General features: G+C 38.5%; 2 protein-coding genes across 7 annotated transcripts in view; one reads left to right on the plus strand and one right to left on the minus strand.

Moving 5' to 3' along the window:
- nck1b (NCK adaptor protein 1b) overlaps positions 1–8,948 on the plus strand; it is a 66,240-nt gene extending 57,292 nt beyond the window's left edge. For 4 of the 6 annotated variants that reach the window (XM_084398753.1, XM_084398754.1, XM_084398757.1 and 1 more), the window contains 2 exons: positions 3,484–4,202; positions 4,676–5,890. In XM_084398753.1, the coding sequence (XP_084254879.1) occupies positions 3,484–4,202; positions 4,676–4,876 (920 nt within the window). In that variant the 3' untranslated portion in view covers positions 4,877–5,890. Of the gene's footprint in view, positions 1–3,483; positions 4,203–4,675 lie in introns of all 6 variants that reach the window. The other 2 variants (XM_084398755.1, XM_084398756.1) reach the window with 1 other exon arrangement.
- Positions 8,886–26,467, minus strand: bdh1 (3-hydroxybutyrate dehydrogenase, type 1). The gene is made up of 5 exons (XM_084398759.1): positions 25,896–26,467; positions 25,262–25,372; positions 24,581–24,716; positions 15,276–15,428; positions 8,886–12,909 (listed from the first exon to the last, which is right to left on the minus strand). The coding sequence occupies exons 1-5, from the start codon at positions 26,106–26,108 to the stop codon at positions 12,443–12,445; spliced, it is 1,080 nt and encodes a 359-aa protein (XP_084254885.1). The 5' UTR covers positions 26,109–26,467; the 3' UTR covers positions 8,886–12,442.
- Positions 26,468–27,246: the final 779 nt, after the last annotated feature.

Below are 27,246 nucleotides of genomic sequence, written 5' to 3' on the forward strand. Positions count from 1 at the left end.
TAGCAGCACATCCATGGACACATATCCAAATTATCAGAGCCTTGGGTTCGGTCAAAGCCTCCTAGCATTATGGTGGCGAGTTTTGTTATTTGACAAGCGTCATTTGGATTTTTATTCAGAATTCAAAATCTCTTCAAAAAAAAAAAAAACATATTCCAGAAGTGGGATACATGACATGACTGACAGTGTGATGGTGAAACTTGATTTCACCTAGTACAACATGTTCTTGGAACAGCTTTCCAATCGACCAATCAGATTTAAGGGACAAGTTTACAGTTTCTGTCAAGTTTAGGCTTACAAGCAGGGTTATGTGCTTCTATTCACCTATCATTTTTCCTTCTGATTTTAGGGATAAGTTATGGGTAGGGATAAGGTTAGGACTACATTTTCAGACAGGAATGTTGTTCCAGGATCAACAAGATATGGAACGTGTCTGTCTTGGCAAAATGACGGCGACCCATGTGTGATGATACAGCCTGTTCGTGAAATTGTGTTAGTGTTGATGTGGTTGGTTATTGTCTGAGAGTGTTAGTTAAGAGATTTGAAAAAAACTTTGGAAACTCTCCATGTCACCTTTTAAGAGACCATGTAGACTGACTAATCCAATGACTGAGTGGGTGGATTACCTTCCGTCTTGTGAAGCAACATCAATCATATTACGCTCGAGAAAACTACCACCGCTGGTCTGAACGCTCACACACCCAAGATCAGTTGCTCGTTTTAACAAGTGAAAACTTGAAATTTGCCTTCATAATTCTTCATGTATTTGAGTCCAGATTTGCACTTATTCACACTTCTTTATTCAAATTTCTATTTTCTTGAAGGAATTAGATCCCTCAAAAGTGCAAAGTCTTTCCAAACCCCTATAATATTCTTCTATTGAACAGAAAAGCCCTATAAAAAGAGTCCAAACAACTTTTTCCACTATATTTCAAGTCTTATGAATTCATATATCTTTGTGTGATGAAGATACCCAAATATTTGATGATGATATTACTATTTTTAAACTAGCAATGCTCAAACCTTTTATTTACTCTGGATCTTTTCAATGAAGTAATTGACCTGGTTCACAAAACCTTTCTGAATGATTCCTTTATGAATCGTAATCTAGTTCATATCATCTCATTTCAGTTTTGGGCGAACTGTCCCTTTAAGAAATGTCTTTTGAATTTGTGGATGATCATGAGTTGACCTTGTGCTGTCAGAAGGTTCACACACCCGTGGTTACATGCACCAACACGTCCACGCATGGAGCACTAAATGCTCCAGTTACTATTGCTACTTCACGTTTACTTCCTGCTCACATTGACCATGCAAATGTCCACCCCCCTCAATCGGACATAGCTCAGGGGCCAGAGGCAAATAGCTTGGTTTGAGATTTCATGTATTTGTAATGCAAATCAGGCAGTAGAGGCATCCGCAAGCACAGAATAAATTCCTCTGGCCTTGAGCTTTGATAAGCATCTTGCTCTGAGCAAAAGGGGCTCTTGGAAAAGCTTTATGTTCTCACTCAGTTAACCTTTAACCTCTGAGTAAGCATAAAGTAAATTGGGTGATTTCCTTTTAGATTAGTTAAGAGTAGATCCAGGATTTCAGCTGCTTCTCGGTTGTCAAGTTTTGAAAAATCATACCTGATAAGTATTGCCTACAGGGATATGAAGTTAAAATGGTAAAGGATGAGTTTGCCCCCTTCCCAGACAGATTGAGAACAAAAATGAATCCTGTGTTTTACCTCTGTTTTGGGGGGCTTAGTACCATGTTAATAATATCATGGCTATTTGGAGATATCCATTTTAAAAACCTCATAAACAGCCTAAGGTGCTGTGGTGGACTTTGTTGGCCCAAATGCTCATCTCCTGGTAAGAATTGTCTGGCCTGATGGTTTTAGAGTGGTTTGTGGTACTTTGAGCAAACCTTCTCAGACCAGCAACCCACTTTGAATACATGCTGTAAAACTAGCTTATTGTAATAGCATGGTATTCTTTGAAGAACCATGTACTTTGTATTGTACACAGTACCATGGTATTATCATCTAATACAATAATGTTGTTGCTTCAGTACATTTTTGTAAGGTATCTAAAGAGAACATGTGTTTATCTGTCCTTGGGCCGGTACAAACTTCACTGCCAAGTGGACATTCCTGTATGGTAACACTATTCACAAACCTTTGCCAAACCCGCCAACATGGTCGAAAGGCCTCAGGGTCAGATATTCTCCATTAATCCTGCAGACCGACCCACTTGGCTTGACCTAATGTGGTCGGACAAGGCGAAATCCTCAACGGTATCTATGAACCTAACCCAACACTCCCGCACTCATTCCCTCCCCATGGAGGAGGATGATGGGTGTGGTTTTCATTCCAGTGTCTCTTTGCAGTTAATTGTACTTCTCTCTGAATAATAGAGCTAAACCGCACAGCTGTGTCTTGCAAATGAGTGAAGCCGGGGGAAAATTATAAATATCTTTTCTGAGAATAAATTTGACAAGATTAGTATCATGGTGGCAATATTTTTTTGCATTGTCATAAAGCAAGCACGTTTTGGTTTGCAGAACTGTTCTTTTACTCTTACATGCCTGTACACATGGACATAATTGAATAATTTCCATAATCAAGGAGGAAGGCAAAGATGCACGGCTTGTCATATGATTTGTGAGTGGTTGAGAACATGATTAGTTGGTTGTGATTGGGTGGTTTCTAAACTGGACCAGCGCCCGTGTTTACTAAGAGTGCACACATTGCTCAAGCAGGCGGGAGCTGATAGCTACTGTACCCCTGTCAGTGTGAAAACACAAGCCTCACTGCACTGTAACATGTGTTTGGACAAGTTCTCCTTTCACTCATGCCCTGCCTGTTGGTGCCTGTATCAAAATACAATGCTCTTTGGTTTCACAGATACAGGGTGTACAGAGCACAGGGTGCGGGGTGATGAAATTACCCCCTGAAGAGATTGTCTCAACTCATTTTTCATTTCCAATCAGGATTTTCCCCGTGAAAATACCTTTTGTTAAATGTGTTATTTTAAAGTGGTGTAGACAGTTGTGCAGTCAATGTCATTAAGCTAACGCATGAGTTGTTGCTCAGGATACAAAAGAACTGATCCAGAACCTAGTCAGTGTGAAACCGAGTCTGGAATCAGAGTTACACTTGGTTCGCAGTGTTCACAAAGGTTAGCAGTTAAAATTACGCCTCCTTGTACCTTGTTTTGACTACTTTTTAAAGCATTATCTCAGGAATTCTTCATGGAAAAGGCAATCCCAGAATGCAGAAACAAGATTTGATTTGCTAGCAATTTAAATGGAATTGGTGATTCATTGCAGTTCCTCTTGGAGTTTCGCTGTTTGCACTCTCGTATTGCCAATTTCTTGTGGCATTGTTGTAAAAAAAAAAAAAAACTTTCAGTATTAAGTAGTTGAGTGCAAAGACAACACCTGTTGTATATTTCGGAAAACCCTTAATTGTACTTCTTTTCTGTATGTATGCAGGGATCGGTAAGGTGAAAAGGAAAACAGGCATGCGTGAAACAGCCTCCAACTCGGACTCCGACTTCAATCCAGACAACAGCGAACGTCTGTATGACCTAAACCTTCCCGCGCTCGTCAAATTCAGCTACACGGCCGAGCGGGAAGATGAGTTGTCGTTGGTTAAGGGCACAAGGGTCATCGTCATGGAGAAGTGCAGCGATGGCTGGTGGAGGGGAAGCTACAATGGCCGTTCGGGATGGTTCCCATCCAACTACGTGACGGAGGATGCGGATGGATCGGCGAGCAACGACTCTGCTGGCTTGTCGGAGAAGCTGGCTGCTGTTGTTCATAGTGTGAACGGCAACCGAGTGTTGCACACAGTACAGGCACTCTACCCGTTCAGCTCGGGCAACGACGAAGAGCTGAACTTTGAGAAGGGTGAGGTTATGGATGTTGTGGAGAAGCCAGAAAATGACCCGGAGTGGTGGAAGTGTCGCAAATCCGACGGGCAGATGGGACTTGTGCCGAAAAACTACGTGAATGTTCTGCAGGAGTCGCACAACTCGGCCAGCATGGCAGGGCCGCCCACACCTGACTGTGACTACATTGAGCCTTCATCCAGCGGACGCTTCGCTGGCAAGCAGTGGTACTACGGGAAGGTGACCCGCCATCAGGCAGAAGTGGCACTCAACCTGAGGGGCATAGAGGGAGACTTTCTTATTCGGGACAGCGAGTCCTCTGTGAGTAGACTGACATCTTCCTCCTCATATTCTCATGAAGGTGCTTAAGTACCATAGTTCAGTCCTCATTTGAGGAAAACACCTTCTCCATAGTAAGTCGAAGGTCAACGTGATGATTTTGAAATGTTATTTAGTGGAGAGTTTAGCATTACACCATAAATGTCATAGTTCCTTTTTTAATTTTCAAAAGCTTACGCACTTCCTCTGTTTCAACAACGTCTTGAGCTGCCTATGTGTTATGTTTTTGAGTATTATGTTTGAGCTTAGCAACATGATAAACTGCAACATCCTTTGGAATCAATTGTGAGTCAATTCTTCCTTGTTTTTTATGAGCTTGTCGATGACGATGCTACCTTAGATCATACCAGCTGTCTTAGTAGTTCACTGCGTTTTGGGACAGAGTTAATAACTTGAGATTACTGGTCTAAATTAACAATTTCTTCCCCTTTTCTCTTTATATTTTGTTTTTCTAGCCCAATGACTTTTCAATATCGCTGAAAGCTCAGTCCAAAAACAAGCATTTCAAAGTCCAGCTGAAGGACAACCTGTACTGCATCGGACAGCGCAAGTTTAACACAATGGAGGAGTTGGTGGAACACTACAAAAAGGCGCCCATCTTTACCAGCGAACAGGGCGACAAACTCTACCTGGTCAAGGCTCTGGCTTCCTCCTGATCCCAGTAGAAAGAATATCCAGTTAACAAGGACTACACTTCTAGACAGACTGGGAATATCAAGCATTCCATGAAAGGGAGGTACAGGGAGAGATGGACAATGACACTCCCGTTCATTTGCTCGGAAACTTGCGCATTTCATTGAGGGACACGCCCAATGTATCAAAATACAGTGTTTAGACCATAGGTGATGCAATGTATTTTGATGTCAACATGTGTTAGAATTAAAAACTAGGTCTTTTGTTAATATATTCTTTTCATTAATTTCGAAAATGTATTGTTCATTTGTTCTTGAACTTCCCTGCCAATTTTTTTAACTGTCCTTTCAAGTGTCTGCCGTTGAAGTCCTCACTGCAGAAGACCTTTGCTCAACGTGTTTCAAAGGTCTCACGTACTGTCTGTTACTGCCTGCATTGCCTGAATGACACAGAACTATTGAAATTGACGTAATCTGCTATATTTATTAGGAATCAATTTTCTGCCAAAATGCTCAAACAATAAAAGTGAGTTACCACAAGGATTTGCAAAGAATATTCAGATTTAGGCACAATCAGATTAAACTTGAAACTGCAATCAATAATGGAAGTCTTGCATCTGAATGTTTCCAAACTTATATCAAGCTTATAGTCTCATTTAGGATGACGACGATATCTTTGAGGGGTAAAGTTGCTGAATTTCTACTTCCTTGACAATCGAGGTGCAAATTATTGAGGCTTGCCAGCTAGTGCTTAATTTGTTATCCACACATCTTGGAACTGTTAGAATCCATGCTATGCCATAAATATGATGTTTTGATGATAATCTAATTTTCAAAGAGCTTAGCTGCGATTGATGTCTTCTACTAGACATGTATTTGAATGAACCTGGGAGTTTGTGCAAGAGTTGCAGATCTTCATTGGAGCCTGAATTGCAATGCCATGACTAAAGAAGATTAAACTACATTGGTGCACACAAATAGGTCTTTTATCATTCAGTGTTTTACTAATAAAGCTGTCTTTCGAGATCAAAGCCGCAATCCTTCTGACAAAACGAGTGTGACTTTTGTGTAGTTTTTGTTATCGATGGCAGTGGTGTTTGGTGTAAAGCTTAATTAGGCGTTTGCCTTTGCTTTGGCACTCAATTGGTGGCTCACTGTCTCAAATGAAGCAGGTATTGTAGCGTAGAAGATGAATGAAGGCAGCATTGTGAGCTCACGTTTCAAGGAAGGATCTACTTCGCTTGGCGATCAAGATCTGCAGTGCTGCTTCCTTGTAGTTTTCATCAGGTTATGATAAACGGTGAGAGATGTTCCATTGAGGATCAGATGTTTTTATGTAAAACTTCGTAGATAAGTACGTTTGGTGGACCAGGCAATGGAAAAGACACTTCCCTGGACACGTCTCCACGTTTCAAGTTGGAAAAATATGGAAGTTTCTTTTCTCAAGACTCACGAGGAGGGTGATGATCTGGGCTCTCCTCCAGGAGACCATCACTATTACCATGATTACTTCTCCAGCTGTTTGGAGCCGGACTGAGGCAAGAGTTGAGGAATGGGTTTTTTGAGGAGTGTGTGGAAAAATCGCCAAGACATGCAGAGTTTGCTCGAGCGTTTTAGTCTTGGATTTAGTGGAAATGTCAGATTTCTGTCAATATGACACTTAGTGTTTAGGAGAAGTGGGTCTTGCTTCAGGACAAAGTGATGACTCCACAGTACCAAACATTTTATAATTTACTTTAGTAGTTTTGTTGATGGTTTCTTAAGGATTCCAAGCAGACAGACCTTGTTGGATAACATCCCGCAAGACCTTATCAAAACATCCCTGTTACCCAATTTTGGGTTGTGACGTACCAGTTGAGATCCGCTTGTTTTGGATGAGGGATGTCTGAGATGTGTAGTCTTATCACATAGCTTGTGCCTTCATCTCAGTTGTTGGAACCAAAGGTTTGGTGTTCCTCTTCGCTATTCTAAGATGCGCACGTTGTTATTTGAGAATCACTTTGCATGTGCGCAACGCGTCCCTGATAAGTGACTGATGTCCACGGACCGTGTCCTGGCCATACAAACATTCCCATTGGGGAACTTTATCATGATTTGCCTCCTGACTGAAGTGACCTTACCATATGGACCTTAGTCAGGTTAAAAGCCATATTTAAGTTCAGTGGGTTAAACCAAGGGTGTCCAATCCTGCTCCTGAAGGGTCCGCTTTCCTGCAGAGTTTAGCGTCAACACACCTGGAAGTTTCTGGTAATCCTAAAGACTTTGATTAGCTGGTTTAAGTGTGTTTAATTAGGGTTAAAGGTAAATTATGCAAGAAGCTGGCTGTCTAACAGCAGGATTGTACACCCCTGATTATACCATTGTCTACAATGGTGTTAATCATAAATCTTGCTGAAAAAAGCTACATCATTGCTTCCCAGTTTTGTTTTAATTTGCTTCAAATTAAATATGGCATTAAACTTACCTAAGGTGAGTAGACCTAGCAAACATGGTTACCTAATAATGTCTGTGCTGGACATGAGTATACCTGTGCTTAACGCTGCTTTCACGTGCTATCAGAACTTTACTACTTCACACTTCTGAAGTCGTGATTACGAGCTTGTCGCATTCAAGTGCTTAGTTGACGGAAAGAACAGGAACCTTGGAGGACACCAGGTTTATAAATCGTATTTAAGCCAAAATATTTAGCATCCCATTCATTGACAATCATATAAACATTCACCACCCTATCTGTCGGCTTGCTGACAGTTCTGGAAGTTTTGTCAAATACAGGCTATCTTCGCTGTGTATGAAACATACAATGCTTCAAATGATTATTCATATATGTAATGTACATATGCACTACTTTAACGACAATAAAAGGTGATGTAGCGGTTGTGGAATAGCAACACTCATTCTTCCCTCCGCCATGTTTAAAGGTTATGACGCCCATCTCTGGAACTATCAAAATCATCCCCGAGTTTCCCAGTGGTAAACACGACTTGAGAGGGCGTTCATGTCCAATATTTAACTGGGAAACTCATATTTACGATAATTCTGATAGCACGTGAAGGCAGCTTTAAACTGCTAGATACACCGATCAGCTTATGAGGTAGCTAAGAATTGAAAGCGGTGGTTATCAGTCATGTAGACCCAACCAGAAAGCTTTGTTGTTGTTGTTTTTTTTCTTTGGGTTGTGACCAAATAACTTTATTGTCCTTTCTTTTGGGAACATGGTGGTGTTCACTGGTTTTGAACAGAGCCGTAAAGACTGAAAACTTTATTTGTGTCTGATCTGAAAGTTCATGCAAGGTGCATAATAACAAAGCATGGACAATTTTTTTTTTTTTTTTTTTACAGTGATATATTTCAGTCTTGTACTATGTTTTGGCCAATTTAAGTCCAAAAAATGTGGATGAAGTTTCTAAAATAACCTTTTGATTTTTATTCAAGCTTTCAGAAAAAAGGATAAATCGAGAAATCAATGCCCTCATCAACTTAATTTAGTTACAAAATAATGTATTATGAATTCAATCCTCTGGATCCCCCACCGAATTAGAGCATAATAGATTTAGTGGGCTGAATTGACCAGATTTAATGAGTAACCTCATTCCGATTATTTGTGTATCCGATTGGAATCTGATCTTAATGATTGACTGTCCACATTGTGTATCGCAATTCGCAACGCTTTGGTTTTTCGGTGTGTACTTTGCAACAACAGTTTTATTTCTACAGCATGTTTCCTATAGCAATGACATGTTTACGTTTTAGGCGTGAGAAAGTCTCACAAACCACGCGAAATCCTAGAGCAGTCGGACTGAAACGGATTTCCAGAAATGCGCATGCGCAAAACCACATGAATGTAGTTCGAAACGGATTCGTAAGTGCCGTTCACACTTGCTAAATATGATCGGATTCCAATCGGATATACACAGAAATCTGGACTGACAGTCTGAACGAGGCTTCAGAGTAAACCGTTTCCACAGATGGACCCGGAGGTGCTGTGAAAATGAAATGTAGTTGTATGTTCACTGTCTCCAAGAAGATGATACCATTCCTCTTATGTAATAGGAGTTTATTGATCTGTACAAAGGAAGAAATAAACACCATAAATCAATATTATCATCTCTTTTATGTCATCCAGAGCAGACAAATGTGGCGTGTCAGAATTTTAATGGTTAAAAAGTACATATAAAGGCTTAACAATACGAGTAAATGTCATTCAAAATGTTAACCTGCATGCATTGTGGCTTCCACTGGTATGGAAATTAAATTGATGGCATTTGATGAAGACCTGCTGGGAATTATAATGACTTCACTCATGCTGTGCGTGAAACAATTAAGACAAGAAACAATATTCATACTGAAACATGTCAGCTATAGGAAGGGAAAGGACTTGAGAGAGAACAGTAGGGACACCGTGTGACTTAAATGACTAGCGTCTGCATAGTTCCCTAAATACAAAAATGTACTCTACATGATTTTGCAACCAAAGCCAGTGTAACTCCCTAAAATGTTAGATGCAGATGACCATAGTGTATTATTAGCTTACATTTGATTGCAACATCAGTTATATATAAAAATGTAGTGGAACTGGAAGTATCATAACGAGTCTTAAGGAATGTAGGGCTACTGAAACTCGCATATAGACTTCACTTGTTTTGACATTCGCAGGAAATCAAGCCAGAAAGCCATGAAAACACTGTCATCCCTTATTAGTCACTAACATAATGTCGAAACGAGCAAAGACATTCCTCATTACACTATTTGCTGATTTAGTGTGGATACGCCTTCTGAAAGAGGCTGATGGCTATAAAGATGCCAGCTCAACTGCGCCATCCAGTGGCCAACGTGAGGCATTACACACATGCTAATACAGCACACTAGCTCACATGCTATCCACCCTTTACATATAGTTCGTAAAAGTTCGGTTTTTAGGTGTTTGCGCTACGGAAAGAGTAGCGGTTCGTGACGATTCTCACATTAATTTCATAATTTAAAAAAGCGAGTAATCCCAGGCCGAAACCACCACAGCAGTCAATACATGTCTCATTCTTAAAGCCATAATACAATTAAATTAATAAATTGAGCTTGATGTCCATGTTTACAAGCACACTTTTATGGTGGTGTTGTTGTTTCTAGTATTCTGGCTATGTTCAAAATAGCTTACTACTGTTCAGTATGCATTGTATATGATGTATATTTCCAGAGAGCAAGTAAACAGTAGGCTTTATTCCTCACATTTTTTAACTGTATTATATTACATTGTTGTAATATGATCTTGTCACATTAATTCAGTGGCGTCTTCACTTTTATGTTGTGTTTTAAAAATGTTGGGGGTTTTAGTACACTGTAAAAAAAAAATAATACTATTTTCCAGCAAGGACACATTAAATTGATCACACAATGTTGCAAAAGATTTCTATTTCAAATAATTAAATAATCCAGAAATAAAAGTATCATGGTTTACACAAAAATATGAAGCAGCAAAACTGTTTCTAGAGCATCAGATCAGCATATTAGAGTGATTTCTGAAGGATCATGTGACACTGAAGACTGGAGTAATGATGCTAAACTTTGAGCTTTGATCACAGGAATACATTACACTTTACTATATTCACATAGAAAACATTGTAATAATATTTCACAATGTTGCTGTAATTATGATCAAATGAATGCAGCCTTGGTTAGCAGAAGTGACTTCTTTCAAAACATTATAATATCTTACGGACCCCAAACTTTTTGTGTATACATGAATATGTATTCATACACTGCAGCATCAGCAAGAACAGTGTGTTAGTGTGCTATTTTAAACACAGCCAGTCTTACTACACACCCTCACCTGCAAAGGACATCATTTTATTGCATGGCAGAAGTATGCAATTTGGGATTGTGCATACGTACACACGATTAATTTCAACATTCGAAAGTTTATTCATAGATGCGGATGGCGAGTGATCTCATATCTCATAATCGCATGATCCAGATTCTTGGAAAGGAAGGGAACATGTGTCGACCTGTAACCCTTTCAAACACACTCCTGCCACATCTCCCAGCCCTCACACACACTCCTGCCACATCTCCCAGCCCTCACACACACTCCTGCCACATCTCCCAGCCCTCACACACACTCCTGCCACATCTCCCAGCCCTCACACACACTCCTGCCACTTCTCCCAGCCCTCACACACACTCTTGCCACATCTCCCAGCCCTCACACACACTCCTGCCACATCTCCCAGTCCTCACACACACTCCTGCCACATCTCCCAGTCCTCACACACACTCCTGCCACTTCTCCCAGCCCTCACACACACTCCTGCCACATCTCCCAGCCCTCACACACACTCCTGCCACTTCTCCCAGCCCTCACACACACTCTTGCCACATCTCCCAGTCCTCACACACACTCCTGCCACATCTCCCAGTCCTCACACACACTCCTGCCACTTCTCCCAGCCCTCACACACACTCCTGCCACTTCTCCAGTCCACCGGGACGCTTCGCTGCCTCTGGTTATCTGTGATCGTTCGCTAGACATGTCTGCACGACCAAATCAAAATACTGTGAAGTGTAAAGTTTACATTTGTGAAATATTAAAATATGATAAAGTGAATCAAAGTGCACACATTTAAACTGTTAAATGTTTTCATTAAAACATGAATATTTGGGGTAAAATAATGTTGATTCGTCTGATGTATTTCCTGTATAGGCCATACATGGCGCCTGCAGTTTTAGTTGTATTTTACCCAGAATACTCCTCTAAAGTGCCCCTATTGTGCTGTTTTTAAGGTTCCTGTTTTGGACTCTCCTACAACAGGTTTACATTCATCCCAGGTCAAAAAACACTTTCGTTTTCTTATAATCTACATTGCAGCATCAGCTCTTTTATCAGTGTCTGAAGCGGTCTCACTAAACCCCTCCTCTCCGAGAGCCTACTCTGCTCTGATTGGTCAGATGACCCAGTCTGTTGTGATTGGTCTACTCTGCTCTGATTGGTCAGATGACACAGTCTGTTGTGATTGGTCTACTCTGCTCTGATTGGTCAGATGACCCAGTCTGTTGTGATTGGTCTACTCTGCTCTGATTGGTCAGATGACCCAGTCTGTTGTGATTGGTCTACTCTGCTCTGATTGCTCAGATGACTCAGTCTGTTGTGATTGGTCTACTCTGCTCTGTCAGATGACTCAGTTTGTTGTGATTGGTCTACTCTGCTCTGATTGGTCAGATGACCCAGTCTGTTGTGATTGGTCTACTCTGCTCTGATTGGTCAGACGACACAGTCTGTTGTGATTGGTCTACTCTGCTCTGATTGGTCAGATGACTCAGTTTGTTGTGATTGGTCTACTCTGCTCTGATTGGACCTAGAAACTTTGGAGACCTTTTACATTGAAAAACTGCTGTATTACACACTACATGAAAGGTAATATCTGAAAAAAAAAAAGAAAAAAAAATCATAATAGGGGCACTTTAAGATTTGTGTGATTCTTTTGTTTTTTTTAATTGAAGTTGTATACTGATTTGACTGTGCCATTATGGCATATGTTAACAATCCACTGATGAACCATTGATGAATCATTGATGAACCAACTGATGGAAGTTGGCATCTCATCAGAAGTAGAGTCTGTCTGAGACGGCCGCTGGAAAGTGGGTCATTATTTGCATGCGAATCCACCAGTGCGGTTCCATAGGGTTGTACCGTGTGTATGGCCGTTTGGACATGATGGCATCCGTGATGTCGTCTAGAACCGGCTCGACTTCTCGCTGGCCGCTGTTGCAGTAGGAGCGCATAAGAGCCATGTACTGCTCAAAGTGAGCTTTCCCATAGTCCTCCTGGACACCAGGGGGCGCCTCCTTCCACAGCTTCTCTGCTGTTGTCGTGACTATGTCACGTGTTAGGATGCCCGTGGCCACGATAAAGTTTCCGGGCTCAATGACGGAAACATTGACGCCCCAAGCCTTCATTTCATACCTGAGACAGTCAGAAAAAGCCTCAACTCCGTATTTGGAAACACAGTAAGGGGATCGGAGAGCGTTTCCCATTCTGCCGTACATGCTAGCGATGTTCACCACACGACCTGTGACCAAAAGACAAAAAAAGTGAGGAGCGGTGCAGAGGACTACACACAATTTCAATTTAAATAACCGTTTTCAAATATGTTAACTCTTTCCTCGCCATTGACGAAAATTTTAGGCTTTCCGTGTTTTCACTTTTATACACTAGGGGGCGCTATTACACATCTTCTGAATGAGCACAGAATCTCCTGATCAAAACACAGAAGAAGCAGCAGAAACACGCAATAGCATATGTAAGCAGATGCACATGAAAAATAACGCGATCATTAAAGGAACGCGCCGACTTTTTGGGACTTTAGCTTATTCACTGTATCCCCCAGAGTTAGATAAGTCCACACACACCCTTGGCTTCTCATCTCCGTGCGTGCCGTAACTCTGTCTGACGCACCCACCGCTAGCCTAGCTTAGCACAAAGACTGGAGGTAAACGGCTCCAGCTAGCATACTGCTCCCAATAAGTGACAAAATAACGCCAACATTTTCCTATTTACATGTTGTGATTTGTATAGTCACAGCGTGTACGAATAACAAGGTCACATGAGACACAGCCATCTTCTAACCGTATACTGGGAACTATTTTCTCAGAAGGCGAAGCACTGCTACTTCTGCGGAGTGATTTACTCCAGCTCTGAGCGAACTCTCTGCTCCTCACCACAGGGCTTCTCAGGCGCTGCGAGCAAATCACTCCACCCAAGTGAATAAGCGGTGAATGAGCTAAAGTCCCAAAAAGTCTGCGTGTTCCTTTAACATTAAACAGCATATAAAACAAAACTGCTTTATGTTACTGAATGAAGTGTCGACCCAGGACGAGCTACAGTGAAGCTTTAGGGGTGTTGATGGACTCGATCGACTCCATCTGTGTTTTGATCATCATTCTGAACATGATTTTCTCAGCTTTTTGCTCAAAATGTTTTTTTTTATTTTTTTTTATGAAACTTACTCACATTCAAGTGTTGATTAAAAAGAATGCATGAATCTAGAATTTATTTATTTATTTTTTAAAGCTGCAGTTTTTCCTCTTTGTCGCCATCTCTGTTCCAAATCTGCAATTGCAGTTATTCGCGGAATTATCAACTTTACACGTGGGTTATGCCTCGGCACGGCACAGCGCGGATGAATCCAGTGTTTTGAGGAGAACGTACGGCTGTCAGTCGCCGCGCTGGTGGTGTGGATACTGTCATTCGCAATCACAAATCACAGACCAACATAAGAATTTTCACCGGGAAATGTCGTCTGAACAAGTAACATCCCCTTTTGTTCTGACCAACTAAGGGGAAAAAAGCATTACAGTAAATCGCGCCGATTAAATCTAACGATCGCTCATCATATCACGTCAAACCGTGCAAATCGTTAGCCTCATAGCATAACTGCCCAAGTCATTTTTTTGTTTAAATATGGGTTAGGCAATTATGCTATGAGGCTAACGAAATTATACTTTGTTCTCAAATTGTTAATGCTAACAACATCAGCATTGCGTGACTACATTTAATGCCCTTCCGATATTTGTCCTTGTTTTCGCATGGCCCGGTTGCAGTCTCTTCTCTGAAGTCCGAAGTCTTTCGCGTTTTACAACGGGTGAATCTCCAGTTGTCACTGATGATTGTCGTTTGAACCTTTCTGGATCCGCCATCAAACTGATGAGTTTAATCATATCAAGTGCAGTGAGAAAAGGCTATAAATCTCCACCTCCAACATCCTCACTCACAATATAGCCTACTAGCCGAGACTCTTCTTTATGTGGACAGATGTGACGTATTGACGCAAAGACATGCTCGAATTTACCGCAGAAATCCACCAGTGCCACTGGAATTAAAAACATTATTGCAAGCTTACCATTTTGAATCGAGCTAAGGCAAGCAGAGAGTGTTGAACACTGGCTGGTTATGTACTTGCTCACAAATTTATTTTGGATAATTTTTAACCCCAAAAAAGCCACGGACTGCAGCTTTAAGCAGAGGCTCTGTCCTTTCGTTTGATATATTTCTGAAAGAATATTCTGGGGGCCATGAATGTTTTGTGAAAATGATCAAAAATGCTGGTGGGGAAAGAGTTAAAATGTAATTTATTCCTGTGATGAAAGCTGAATTTTTAGCATCATTACAACAATTAAAAAAGATAAAAATTCACAGATTTCATCGCAAAAAAAAACACAAAAGTGTTTGTCAGGCCACACACCCCAAAGTCCATTTGCTTTAATCATTGATTCATTCAGATCCAAACATTCCTTTAATTCAGGGAAACATTAACAGAAGCAAAAACATTAACATTCCTATGCAACTTCAACCTCAGAGTTAATCTGAGCCAAATAACATATTCTCTGAACCCAAAGTTGATTAAAACGAATGCCCATTGTCATAGGTTTACTGCACCTTTAGCCCTGCGGATGAGAGGCAGAAAGGCTTTGGTGACTCTGATGGTTCCCCACAGGTTGACCTCTGACACCTGCCTGTATGTGTCCATGCTCGTGAACTCCACCTCACCGAACGTGGAGATGCCAGCATTGTTGACCACAGCCCACAGACCTGCACACACACACACACACACACACACACACACACACACACACACACACACACACACACACACACACACACACACACACACACACACACACACACACACACACACACACACACACACGCTCAGGCTTGTGTAATTCAGATAAGCAGACATCCTGAGCACATTCAAACAGTTGTGAAAAATATATATACACACACACTGGAAGTCAGAAGTTTGGAATAATCAAGATTTTTTTTAGATATTTTTGTTTTTGAAAGAAGTCTCCTCTGCTCACAAAGGCCAAATTTGATAAAAATACAGTAAAAACAGTAATATTGTGAAATCTTATTATTTAAAATAACTGTTTTCTATATGAATATATTTTAAAATGATCTGTGATCAAAGCTGAATTTTTCAGCTTCGTTACTCCAGTGTCACATGATCCTTCAGAAATCATTCTAATATGATGATTTGATGCTCAAGAAACATTTATGATTATTATCAATGTTGAAAACAGTTGTGCTGCTTCATATTTAAACTATGAAACACTTCCATCAAAGAGTTTGGGGTAATTTTAAATTGAAATTAATATTTGTATTCTGCAAGGACGCATTACATTGATTCAAGTGACAAATACATTTATAATGTTACAAAAGATTTCTGTTTCAAATAAACGCTGTTCTTTTGAACCTTCTATTCATCAAAGAATCCTGTAGAAAATAGGAAAATTATTTTCAAATGTAATTATATTTCTGTTTTTTACTGTGTGTTTGATCATATAAACGCAGTCTTGGTGAGCAGAAGAAAACATTGAAAAACCTTAATTATTCCAAGCTTTTGATCACCAGTGTAAATTTTTTTTTTTTTTTTGCCTGCCATATTAAACTAATAGATCTAATAGCTTATGAAAACAAATATACTCACTTTTGGAAATCTGAAAAATATTTTCATTGTCGATCATCTTAAAAACATTTCAAGTAGAAATCAGCAGGTTTTATTCTGTGATGGGTTTAATGATCAACGTTAAAGCAATAAAAAAGACTAATAAATCACCAAGGCTGGTAAGTTTTCATGTTTGGCCAATTCGTTTCAGAAGAATAATTTTTATTTTATTTTGACAATCTTCTTCACTGCTGATCATTAGCTGATATTTCCATATTTCCTCTGCACTGCCATCTGTCATTTGATTCTCTGAGTCTACACAGCCGTAGATGGTGTGTGCGGTGGTGTGTGTGTGTGTGTGGTGGGGGTGTGGCACAGTGATTGACAGCAGGGGGCGGAGTCATTATTCTCTCTAATCAAATGAGCTTTAATAGTTTATAGCACCCTTCAGATTAACTGCTGGTAATCACTCTTCACATGTGCTATAAACCATATGACTAGATCCATGAGATAAAAATCAGACATGTATAAAAAAAATAATGAGCAACATATGTTTCCTTGAAATTATGGCATAACACTATAAAACAGCTGACTAGTTTACAAAGCACATTAATATTCACTAATATAATAACCTCAAAACTGAAGCTGATCCTTGTGTTTCTCCTTGATGTAAACACTTGAATATGATGAAATAAATCATATTTAAACTGAAGACACTTATAAACTGATCACTGAAGGACCAGGCGCAGTTGTGTGGAGTTTGGTGTGTGTTCTTGTATATGCGGTTTATGGCGACATAAGTGTGTATAATGACATGGGTATTACACTTCCTGTGTCATCATAAAGCAAACGGCACATTTAACGACTAGCTGAAATGTTGTAAGACTGAAATGAACACACTTACAGACTGTTTCCATCGACTGGAGACTGAACGCAACTGTCTCTGACTCAAATGTGTTTGGGCATGATCAGTTGTAAGTATCAAATTACATTAATAATCAGCCTTACAGTCATTAACTGTGTCCCCAGCTTTAAAAAAAAAAAACAAAAAAAAAAAACATACTACACTTTTTATTTCTTTTTTGCAGAGAGTTTTCTGTGATGCGTAGGTTTAGGGGTAGGGTTAGTGTAAGGGGAGAAAATATACAGTTTGTACAGTATAAAATCACTATGTCTATGGAAAGTCTACATAAAACATGAAAATGTGTGTGTGGGCACTAGACGGTAAACGATTAAACAAACCCACTAGACGGTAAACGATTAAACAAATCCACTAGACGGTAAACGATTAAACAAATCCACTAGACGGTAAACGATTAAACAAACCCACTAGACGGTAAACGATTAAACAAATCCACGGTAAACGATTAAACAAATCCACGGTAAACGATTAAACAAATCCACGGTAAACGATTAAACAAACCCACTAGACGGTAAACGATTAAACAAATCCACGGTAAACGATTAAACAAATCCACGGTAAACGATTAAACAAACCCACTAGATGGTAAACGATTAAACAAATCCATGGTAAACGATTAAACAAACCCACTAGACGGTAAACGATTAAACAAATCCACGGTAAACGATTAAACAAATCCACGGTAAACGATTAAACAAATCCACGGTAAACGATTAAACAAACCCACTAGACGGTAATCAATTAAACAAACCCACTAGATGGTAAACGATTAAACAAATCCATGGTAAACGATTAAACACATCCACTAGACGGTAAACAATTAAACAAATCCACGGTAAACAATTAAACAAATCCACGGTAAACGATTAAACAAACCCACTAGACGGTAAACAATTAAACAAATCCACGGTAAACGATTAAACAAATCCACTAGACGGTAAATGATTAAACAAACCCACTAGATGGTAAACGATTAAACACATCCACTAGACGGTAAACAATTAAACAAATCCACGGTAAACAATTAAACAAATCCACGGTAAATGATTAAACAAACCCACTAGATGGTAAACGATTAAACAAATCCATGGTAAACGATTAAACACATCCACTAGACGGTAAACAATTAAACAAATCCACGGTAAACAATTAAACAAATCCACGGTAAACGATTAAACAAACCCACTAGACGGTAAACAATTAAACAAATCCACGGTAAACGATTACACAAATCCACTAGACGGTAAATGATTAAACAAACCCACTAGATGGTAAACAATTAAACAAATCCACTAGACGGTAAACAATTAAACAAATCCACGGTAAACGATTAAACAAACCCACTAGACGGTAAACAATTAAACAAATCCACGGTAAACAATTAAACAAATCCACGGTAAACGATTAAACAAACCCACTAGACGGTAAATGATTAAACAAACCCACTAGATGGTAAACAATTAAACAAATCCACTAGACGGTAAACAATTAAACAAATCCACGGTAAACGATTAAACAAATCCACGGTAAACGATTACACAAACCCACGGTAAACGATTAAACAAACCCACTAGACGGTAAACAATTAAACAAATCCACGGTAAACGATTAAACAAACCCACGGTAAACGATTAAACAAATCCACCGAAAACGATTAAACAAATCCACTAGACGGTAAATGATTAAACAAATCCACGGTAAACAATTAAACAAACCCACTAGACGGTAAACAATTAAACAAATCCACGGTAAACGATTAAACAAACCCACGGTAAACGATTAAACAAACCCACTAGACGGTAAACAATTAAACAAATCCACGGTAAACGATTAAACAAACCCACGGTAAACGATTAAACAAATCCACTAGACGGTAAATGATTAAACAAATCCACCGAAAACGATTAAACAAATCCACGGTAAACAATTAAACAAATCCACGGTAAACGATTAAACAAACCCACTAGACGGTAAATGATTAAACAAACCCACTAGATGGTAAACAATTAAACAAATCCACTAGACGGTAAACAATTAAACAAATCCACGGTAAACGATTAAACAAATCCACGGTAAACGATTACACAAACCCACGGTAAACGATTAAACAAACCCACTAGACGGTAAACAATTAAACAAATCCACGGTAAACGATTAAACAAACCCACGGTAAACGATTAAACAAATCCACCGAAAACGATTAAACAAATCCACTAGACGGTAAATGATTAAACAAATCCACGGTAAACAATTAAACAAACCCACTAGACGGTAAACAATTAAACAAATCCACGGTAAACGATTAAACAAACCCACGGTAAACGATTAAACAAACCCACTAGACGGTAAACAATTAAACAAATCCACGGTAAACGATTAAACAAACCCACGGTAAACGATTAAACAAATCCACTAGACGGTAAATGATTAAACAAATCCACCGAAAACGATTAAACAAATCCACTAGACGGTAAATGATTAAACAAATCCACGGTAAACAATTAAACAAACCCACTAGACGGTAAACAATTAAACAAATCCACGGTAAACGATTACACAAACCCACGGTAAACGATTAAACAAACCCACTAGACGGTAAACAATTAAACAAATCCACGGTAAACGATTAAACAAACCCACGGTAAACGATTAAACAAATCCACCGAAAACGATTAAACAAATCCACTAGACGGTAAATGATTAAACAAATCCACGGTAAACGATTAAACAAATCCACTAGACGGTAAACAATTAAACAAATCCACGGTAAACGATTAAACAAATCCACGGTAAACGATTACACAAACCCACGGTAAACGATTAAACAAACCCACTAGACGGAAAACGATTAAACAAATCCACTAGACGGTAAATGATTAAACAAACCCACTAGACGGTAAACGATTAAACAAACCCACTAGACGGTAAACAATTAAACAAATCCACGGTAAACGATTAAACAAATCCACGGTAAACGATTACACAAACCCACGGTAAACGATTAAACAAACCCACTAGACGGTAAACAATTAAACAAATCCACGGTAAACGATTAAACAAACCCACGGTAAACGATTAAACAAATCCACCGAAAACGATTAAACAAATCCACTAGACGGTAAATGATTAAACAAACCCACTAGACGGTAAATGATTAAACAAATCCACGGTAAACGATTAAACAAATCCACGGTAAACAATTAAACAAATCCACGGTAAACGATTAAACAAACCCACTAGACGGTAAACGATTAAACAAATCCACGGTAAACAATTAAACAAATCCACGGTAAACGATTAAACAAATCCACTAGATGGTAAACAATTAAACAAATCCACGGTAAACGATTAAACAAACCCACGGTAAATGATTAAACAAACCCACTAGACGGTAAACGATTAAACAAATCCACTAGACGGTAAACGATTAAACAAATCCACTAGACGGTAAACGATTAAACAGTGTTTCCCCTACCATTATATAAGGGGGGCGCCCCGCCCTCCTAACGGCTCCCCCCGCCCCCCTTGGAGGTCAAGTAAATTTGATTTGATTTTCTTTATAGCGACAGATTACAATTTGTTATTTTATTTAAAAAAACACACCTAAATGGCCCTTAAGTAATATGTTATTTATCTTATTTCCACGATGGCATGTCTTTTCTGTCTGTGTTTACAATTATCCCAATGAGTGCGCACACTCACACACAAACAAACACTTGCGTCACATACAGTTGAGCACTAGCGGACAGAGAGCGCGCGGCTGGAAATGTGTCGCTGAACTGAAGATGGCAACACTCGCTCTACTGCGAGTAGCAGCCGGAGTAGCTCTCCTGCTCCAAGTCTAACGCCCGTTTCACATATATTTCGTTTGCGGTGAGTATTTTTTTTCCGTACCCATGTTAACAGAGCTTTCACACTGCACGAGGATGCAGTCCGTCGATGATCGATCTGTTCCAGTTGCGGTGCGTATACAGCAGTGCAGAGATCGTTTCTGCACCGAGTCTATTTCTGCTGTGCTGCAAACGCTGAATTAAAGTGACAGCGAATGTTTCGTGGTCAAAATGAACACCGATTGACCTGAAAATGTAGTAATTTCACCATAAGTGCGATTAATTAAATAAAATGTAGTAATCTCACCATAAATTTATTTAATTAATTACTACTTTTTTCACTTTAAGACTGAGTTAAAGCAAGGAAAACTACAATTTACCTCAACAAGGCGACATAATGAACAACACTCGTCTTATTCGTGAAGGTGGAAAAACAAGTTCTTTGTGACATGCAAGATTTATTGTATTAAAATTTAAATACAAAAGATTTTAATATAAGTACATGGTTAAATATTTTACCACTTGCTTGAGCAACTTAATATATAATTATATAGAAGTAATGTATTGAATAATACATTGTTTAAATTGTGTTTACGTGAACGCGCGTTCACAGCAGTGGTGCGTCTGACAGGATTATTCTCTCCAATAAATGCATCATAGAAATAAAAACTTCTCATAAAAAAAGCCCATTTAAAATTTATTTATATATTGGTTAGTATTTATAAATCTTTTTTTAGTTGTTAGTTAAAAAAGAAAACTATTTAAGCTCTGGTCCATTAATATTAACAAATACTTCTATAAATTTAACAAAGGTTATTTGCAAAAGTCAATTTTAAAAAGATTTAAATATGTTTATTTATTTTTTTAAAGAGATATCTTATGTTAACATTTTTTAACTTTTACAAACCATTACCCTCCCAGACAACCAATTTATGTGACAGATAGATAGATAGATCGAGATAGATAGATAGATAGAGATAGATAGATAGCGTTAAACGATTAAACAAATCCACTAGACGGAAAACGATTAAACAAACCCACTAGACGGAAAACGATTAAACAAACCCACTAGACGGAAAACGATTAAACAAACCCACTAGACGGTAAACGATTAAACAAACCCACTAGACGGTAAACGATTAAACAAACCCACTAGACGGTAAACGATTAAACAAATCCACTAGACGGTAAACGATTAAACAAACCCACTAGACGGTAAACGATTAAACAAACCCACTAGACGGTAAACGATTAAACAAATCCACTAGACGGTAAACGATTAAACAAACCCACTAGACGGTAAACGATTAAACAAACCCACTAGACGGTAAACGATTAAACAAATCCACTAGACGGTAAACGATTAAACAAACCCACGGTAAACGATTAAACAAACCCACTAGACGGTAAACGATTAAACAAACCCACTAGACGGTAAACAATTAAACAAACCCACTAGACGGTAAACGATTAAACAAATCCACTAGACGGTAAACGATTAAACAAACCCACTAGACGGTAAACGATTAAACAAACCCACTAGACGGTAAACGATTAAACAAACCCACTAGACGGTAAACGATTAAACAAATCCACTAGACGGTAAACGATTAAACAAACCCACGGTAAACGATTAAACAAACCCACTAGACGGTAAACGATTAAACAAACCCACTAGACGGTAAACGATTAAACAAATCCACTAGACGGTAAACGATTAAACAAACCCACGGTAAACGATTAAACAAACCCACTAGACGGTAAACGATTAAACAAACCCACTAGACGGTAAACGATTAAACAAATCCACTAGACGGTAAACGATTAAACAAACCCACTAGACGGTAAACGATTAAACAAACCCACTAGACGGTAAACGATTAAACAAATCCACTAGACGGTAAACGATTAAACAAACCCACGGTAAACGATTAAACAAACCCACTAGACGGTAAACGATTAAACAAACCCACTAGACGGTAAATGATTAAACAAACCCACTAGACGGTAAACGATTAAACAAATCCACTAGACGGTAAACGATTAAACAAACCCACTAGACGGTAAACGATTAAACAAACCCACTAGACGGTAAACGATTAAACAAACCCACTAGACGGTAAACGATTAAACAAATCCACTAGACGGTAAACGATTAAACAAACCCACGGTAAACGATTAAACAAACCCACTAGACGGTAAACGATTAAACAAACCCACTAGACGGTAAACGATTAAACAAATCCACTAGACGGTAAACGATTAAACAAACCCACGGTAAACGATTAAACAAACCCACTAGACGGTAAACGATTAAACAAACCCACTAGACGGTAAACGATTAAACAAATCCACTAGACGGTAAACGATTAAACAAACCCACTAGACAGTAAACGATTAAACAAATCCACGGTAAACGATTAAACAAATCCACTAGACGGCAAAAGTTTAGATATGATTTACATGTATTTAACACAATAATTTTGAACAAATCATACAAAATCATTCTGATTTCTAAAGACTGACTGAAATTGGAAAACATTGCATCAACTGATCAATTATTTGAATATACTGACAGGCCTGATTTTTAATAGAAATAAATAAATATGCATATAATTGTATATAAAAATTCTAGTGTTCACTTATTGAAAAACATGGAGCAGCTAAATCTCCAAAAACACAACACAAAAAACAGAACAGAGGCACAGAAACAGAGAAGAGAACGCGGCAGAGCTCGTAATAAAACAAGAATCAACATTAGCTTGGCTTTTCAGAGATGGAGAGAACTGAGGGATTTAAAATGTTGTAAAAGTGATGCAGAGATGAAGGTGTTTTTATTACTCGACAGGTGAGTAAGGTGTTTTATTGAACAGATAAATTGCCATATGTAGCTCTATAACAGAGTTCATTGTGAAGCATTGTCTATTGTCTACGGTGTCATTTCACTGAGGTTGTTGTAACATTGTACAAGTACAGCATCTATTAATGGGTAAAGCTACAGTAACGTCTCAGATAGTCAGCTTGAGATCCTCTCCATCTAAACTGGTTTTATCTCTAGTAGTAAATGTGTAATGAGCAGTGGGATAATCATATTCATCCGCACAGTCACAGAGACGAAGCACAACCGAAACAATGTTCTTCTGCAAAATGCAGCTTTGTTTATTAACCACTAGAGGGCCAAACTAAAAACAAACTAAGCATAAATATCAATATTTAAAATAATAATAATAAAACGACAAAAGCACATATCAAATATATGAAAAATTAAACTAAAATTAACATAAGAACTAAAAAATATTAAAATTAAAGCTTATTCAAATTATATAATATAGCTTAAATGAAAACTAAAATGACACTGTCAACTAACCAAAAAAAAGAAGAAGAGTAAAATAAAAAAAATACATTTTTTATAAAACAAATTCAAAAATATAAAAATAAAAGCTAAGTCAAAGTAAGCACAGAAGTATGTCCCTATTTTTCATCAGTATTGTCTGGTTCTCCGAAATGACCTTTGAACTCATCATCCACAAACAACCCTCACCTTTCTCCGAGTCTTCCAGGTTGTCAGTGACGAACTGAAGCGCCTGAGAGACTTGCTCCTCACTGCAGACGTCCAGCTGAACGACCTTTAACCTCTCCGAATGAACTCGCTCCAGATCCTGCGCACCTTCTCCATCCTTATTACACACACACACACACACAATAAACCAGCATGACGTTACATACGCTGCAGGCTGCGCCATTACAATGTACACTCTGAATCAACATACACCAATGCTACATTTTTCTAAATGTTATAATCATTTGTTAACAAACAAGTATTCATTACTTTGTTTCTGCATTCAATTATTACATAGTTTAAGTTAATACCTTTTTTGCTAACTGTGATTTTGTATATGTACATTTCTGAAATACATAACTTAGACAGTTTCCTCTGATAACAGATCACTCTAAATTGTAACGTGGACTCATGCATTTACTGTAAAGCTGCACTGAAAGCACCGAAGTGTGTTGCCACTATGTAAGAATGATTTGCAAGAATCTTGTGAAAAATATTTCATTATCTTAAGCGGCCTTGATTTTATGCCAACGGTATATTTCTGATTATTTATCAACTGATGTACAACACGCACGCACACACACACACACACACACACACACACACACACACACACACACACACACACACACACACACACCGCAGGAATAGTTGAACCATTACCTTAAACAAACAACCTGCAAACACAGTGAAGCCGAGCTTGTGGAAGTGCTTAGCCAAGGCGAGTCCAAACCCAGAGTCACAGCCAGTCACCAGCACGGCTTTCCCTTCAGCCTGACAAGGAAATATGATACAGTATTACTTTCATAAAGCCACAGCATTACTGTGGAACTGCAACTGAGTGTGTCAACAATCCCCTGCCCCAGCGAGAGAGAAAACAACACCTACGATTTCTTACTAAATCAGTGGTTTTCAAACTGTGATCAGCTGATCTGAAATCAGTCATTGATAAAATAACCAGCATTAGTTTAAAAGATAAATCAACTCAAATGATTGTGTTAACATACATTAGAACATATATATATATATATATACATATATATATAGTTTATATTAGCTAAAATTAATTTCAATAAAATAATTAATAATAACAACAACAAAACATTATTTTTTTATATAATAATTATGTTATACAATATAACAAAACAACATATAACATAATATAACATTTATAATTACATTTTATTTCAAAATTTTTACATTACCTAAAATATATATATTTTTTAACTGTCCCTAAGATTTCAAATACACACACACACACACACACACATATATATATATTTTTTTTTTCTTTTACCGTCAGTGTCCCGCGGGGGAGTCGAGGCACGGCCACGTACAGCACGAACAGCGCGTACACCAGCACTATGCACTCGGTGACGCTAGTCTCCGGGAACCCGCAGGCCCGCGCGCACAGGTTGAGCACTGACGGCAGGCCGAAGCCGAGGACGAGCGTGAGGAACACCGAGAAGAAGACGAGCAGCGCCACTCTCAGCATCCGCAGAGCCGCCATCTTGACCAGCACTGTTCACTGTTCACACACAACACTGCTCAGTCTGCTCACACTGCTCTACGCGGAGGAGGCGGGCCGTGGACGCACAGTTTATGAATTATGCAAATATACGCAAATTACAGTATCTTTACCTATTCAAAACTAGAGCGAATACGGTTAAGGGGCGGGGCCACAGGACCACAGGCATACATTATGATAACATTCCGTTTTATTATTCAGCTACCAAACTTCTGTCAACAAACAAATGAATACAAAACAACAGACAACAGGCAAGCAGGAGCGGTCAAAAGTTTGGAAACTTGTTTTTTTTTTTCATGTTTTTGAAAGAAGTCTCTTATGTTCATCAGGCCTGCATTTATTTGATCAAAAAAACAAACAAAAAAAAACAGTAATATTGTGAAATATTATTACAATTTAAAATAATGGTTTTCTATTTGAACTTTGAAATATAATGTATTTCTGTGCCGCAAAGCTGGATTTTCAGCATCATTACTCCAGTCTTCAGTGTCACATGATCCTTCAGAAATCATTCTAACATGCTGATTTATTATCAATGTTGGAAACAGTTCTGCTTAATATTTATGTATAACCTGTGCTGTGATACTTTTTTTTCAGGATTCTTCGATGAATAAAAAGTAAAGTCACAATATACATTACAGTTCAAAAGATTGGGGTCAATAATTTTTTTCATCAATGTATTTAATGATAATGATTATATTACCGTAACCCAAAAGTGAACAATGTTTCAGTGAAGCATATTTGAAATGGTTCCATTGTTAATTCAAAATAATAATAAAAAAAGCAGAAGAGAATGAGTGTGAAATCACGTATTTATAGTCTATAATTTGGTTTATTATTATAGTAGGCTACAGTAAACTGCAACCACTGTTCTCAATACTTATGGGTGACGTTTGCTGTTTCTTTGTTATTAAAAATAAATCATCTGTGCCCGTGTAACCTGTCCAACAGTTTATAAGAACTGCATGATGAGGATTTATAAAGAAGACGATAATATAAATACAAACACTAAAATAATGCATGCAAAGATAGTTTCACGTTGAACCACAGGGTGTCGCTGTAATATAATTTATGAATGAATAATTTCATGATTTTTTTTATCTCTCTCTTGGATTGTTGT

This window comes from Rutilus rutilus (genome assembly GCF_951802725.1).
Source record: "Rutilus rutilus genome assembly, chromosome: 24".
In the NCBI taxonomy this organism is placed as follows: Eukaryota; Metazoa; Chordata; class Actinopteri; order Cypriniformes; family Leuciscidae; genus Rutilus; species Rutilus rutilus.

Coding starts and splice junctions, on each gene's coding strand:
- bdh1 (XM_084398759.1), bottom strand. CDS start 26,108: ATGGCGGCTCTGCGGATGCTGAGAGTGGCGCTGCTCGTCTTCTTCTCG. Junction 25,373..25,895: donor TCCCCCGCGGGACACTGACG/GTAAAAGAAAAA, acceptor TTTCCTTGTCAG/GCTGAAGGGAAAGCCGTGCT. Junction 15,429..24,580: donor CCTGGAAGACTCGGAGAAAG/GTGAGGGTTGTT, acceptor GTGTGTGTGCAG/GTCTGTGGGCTGTGGTCAAC.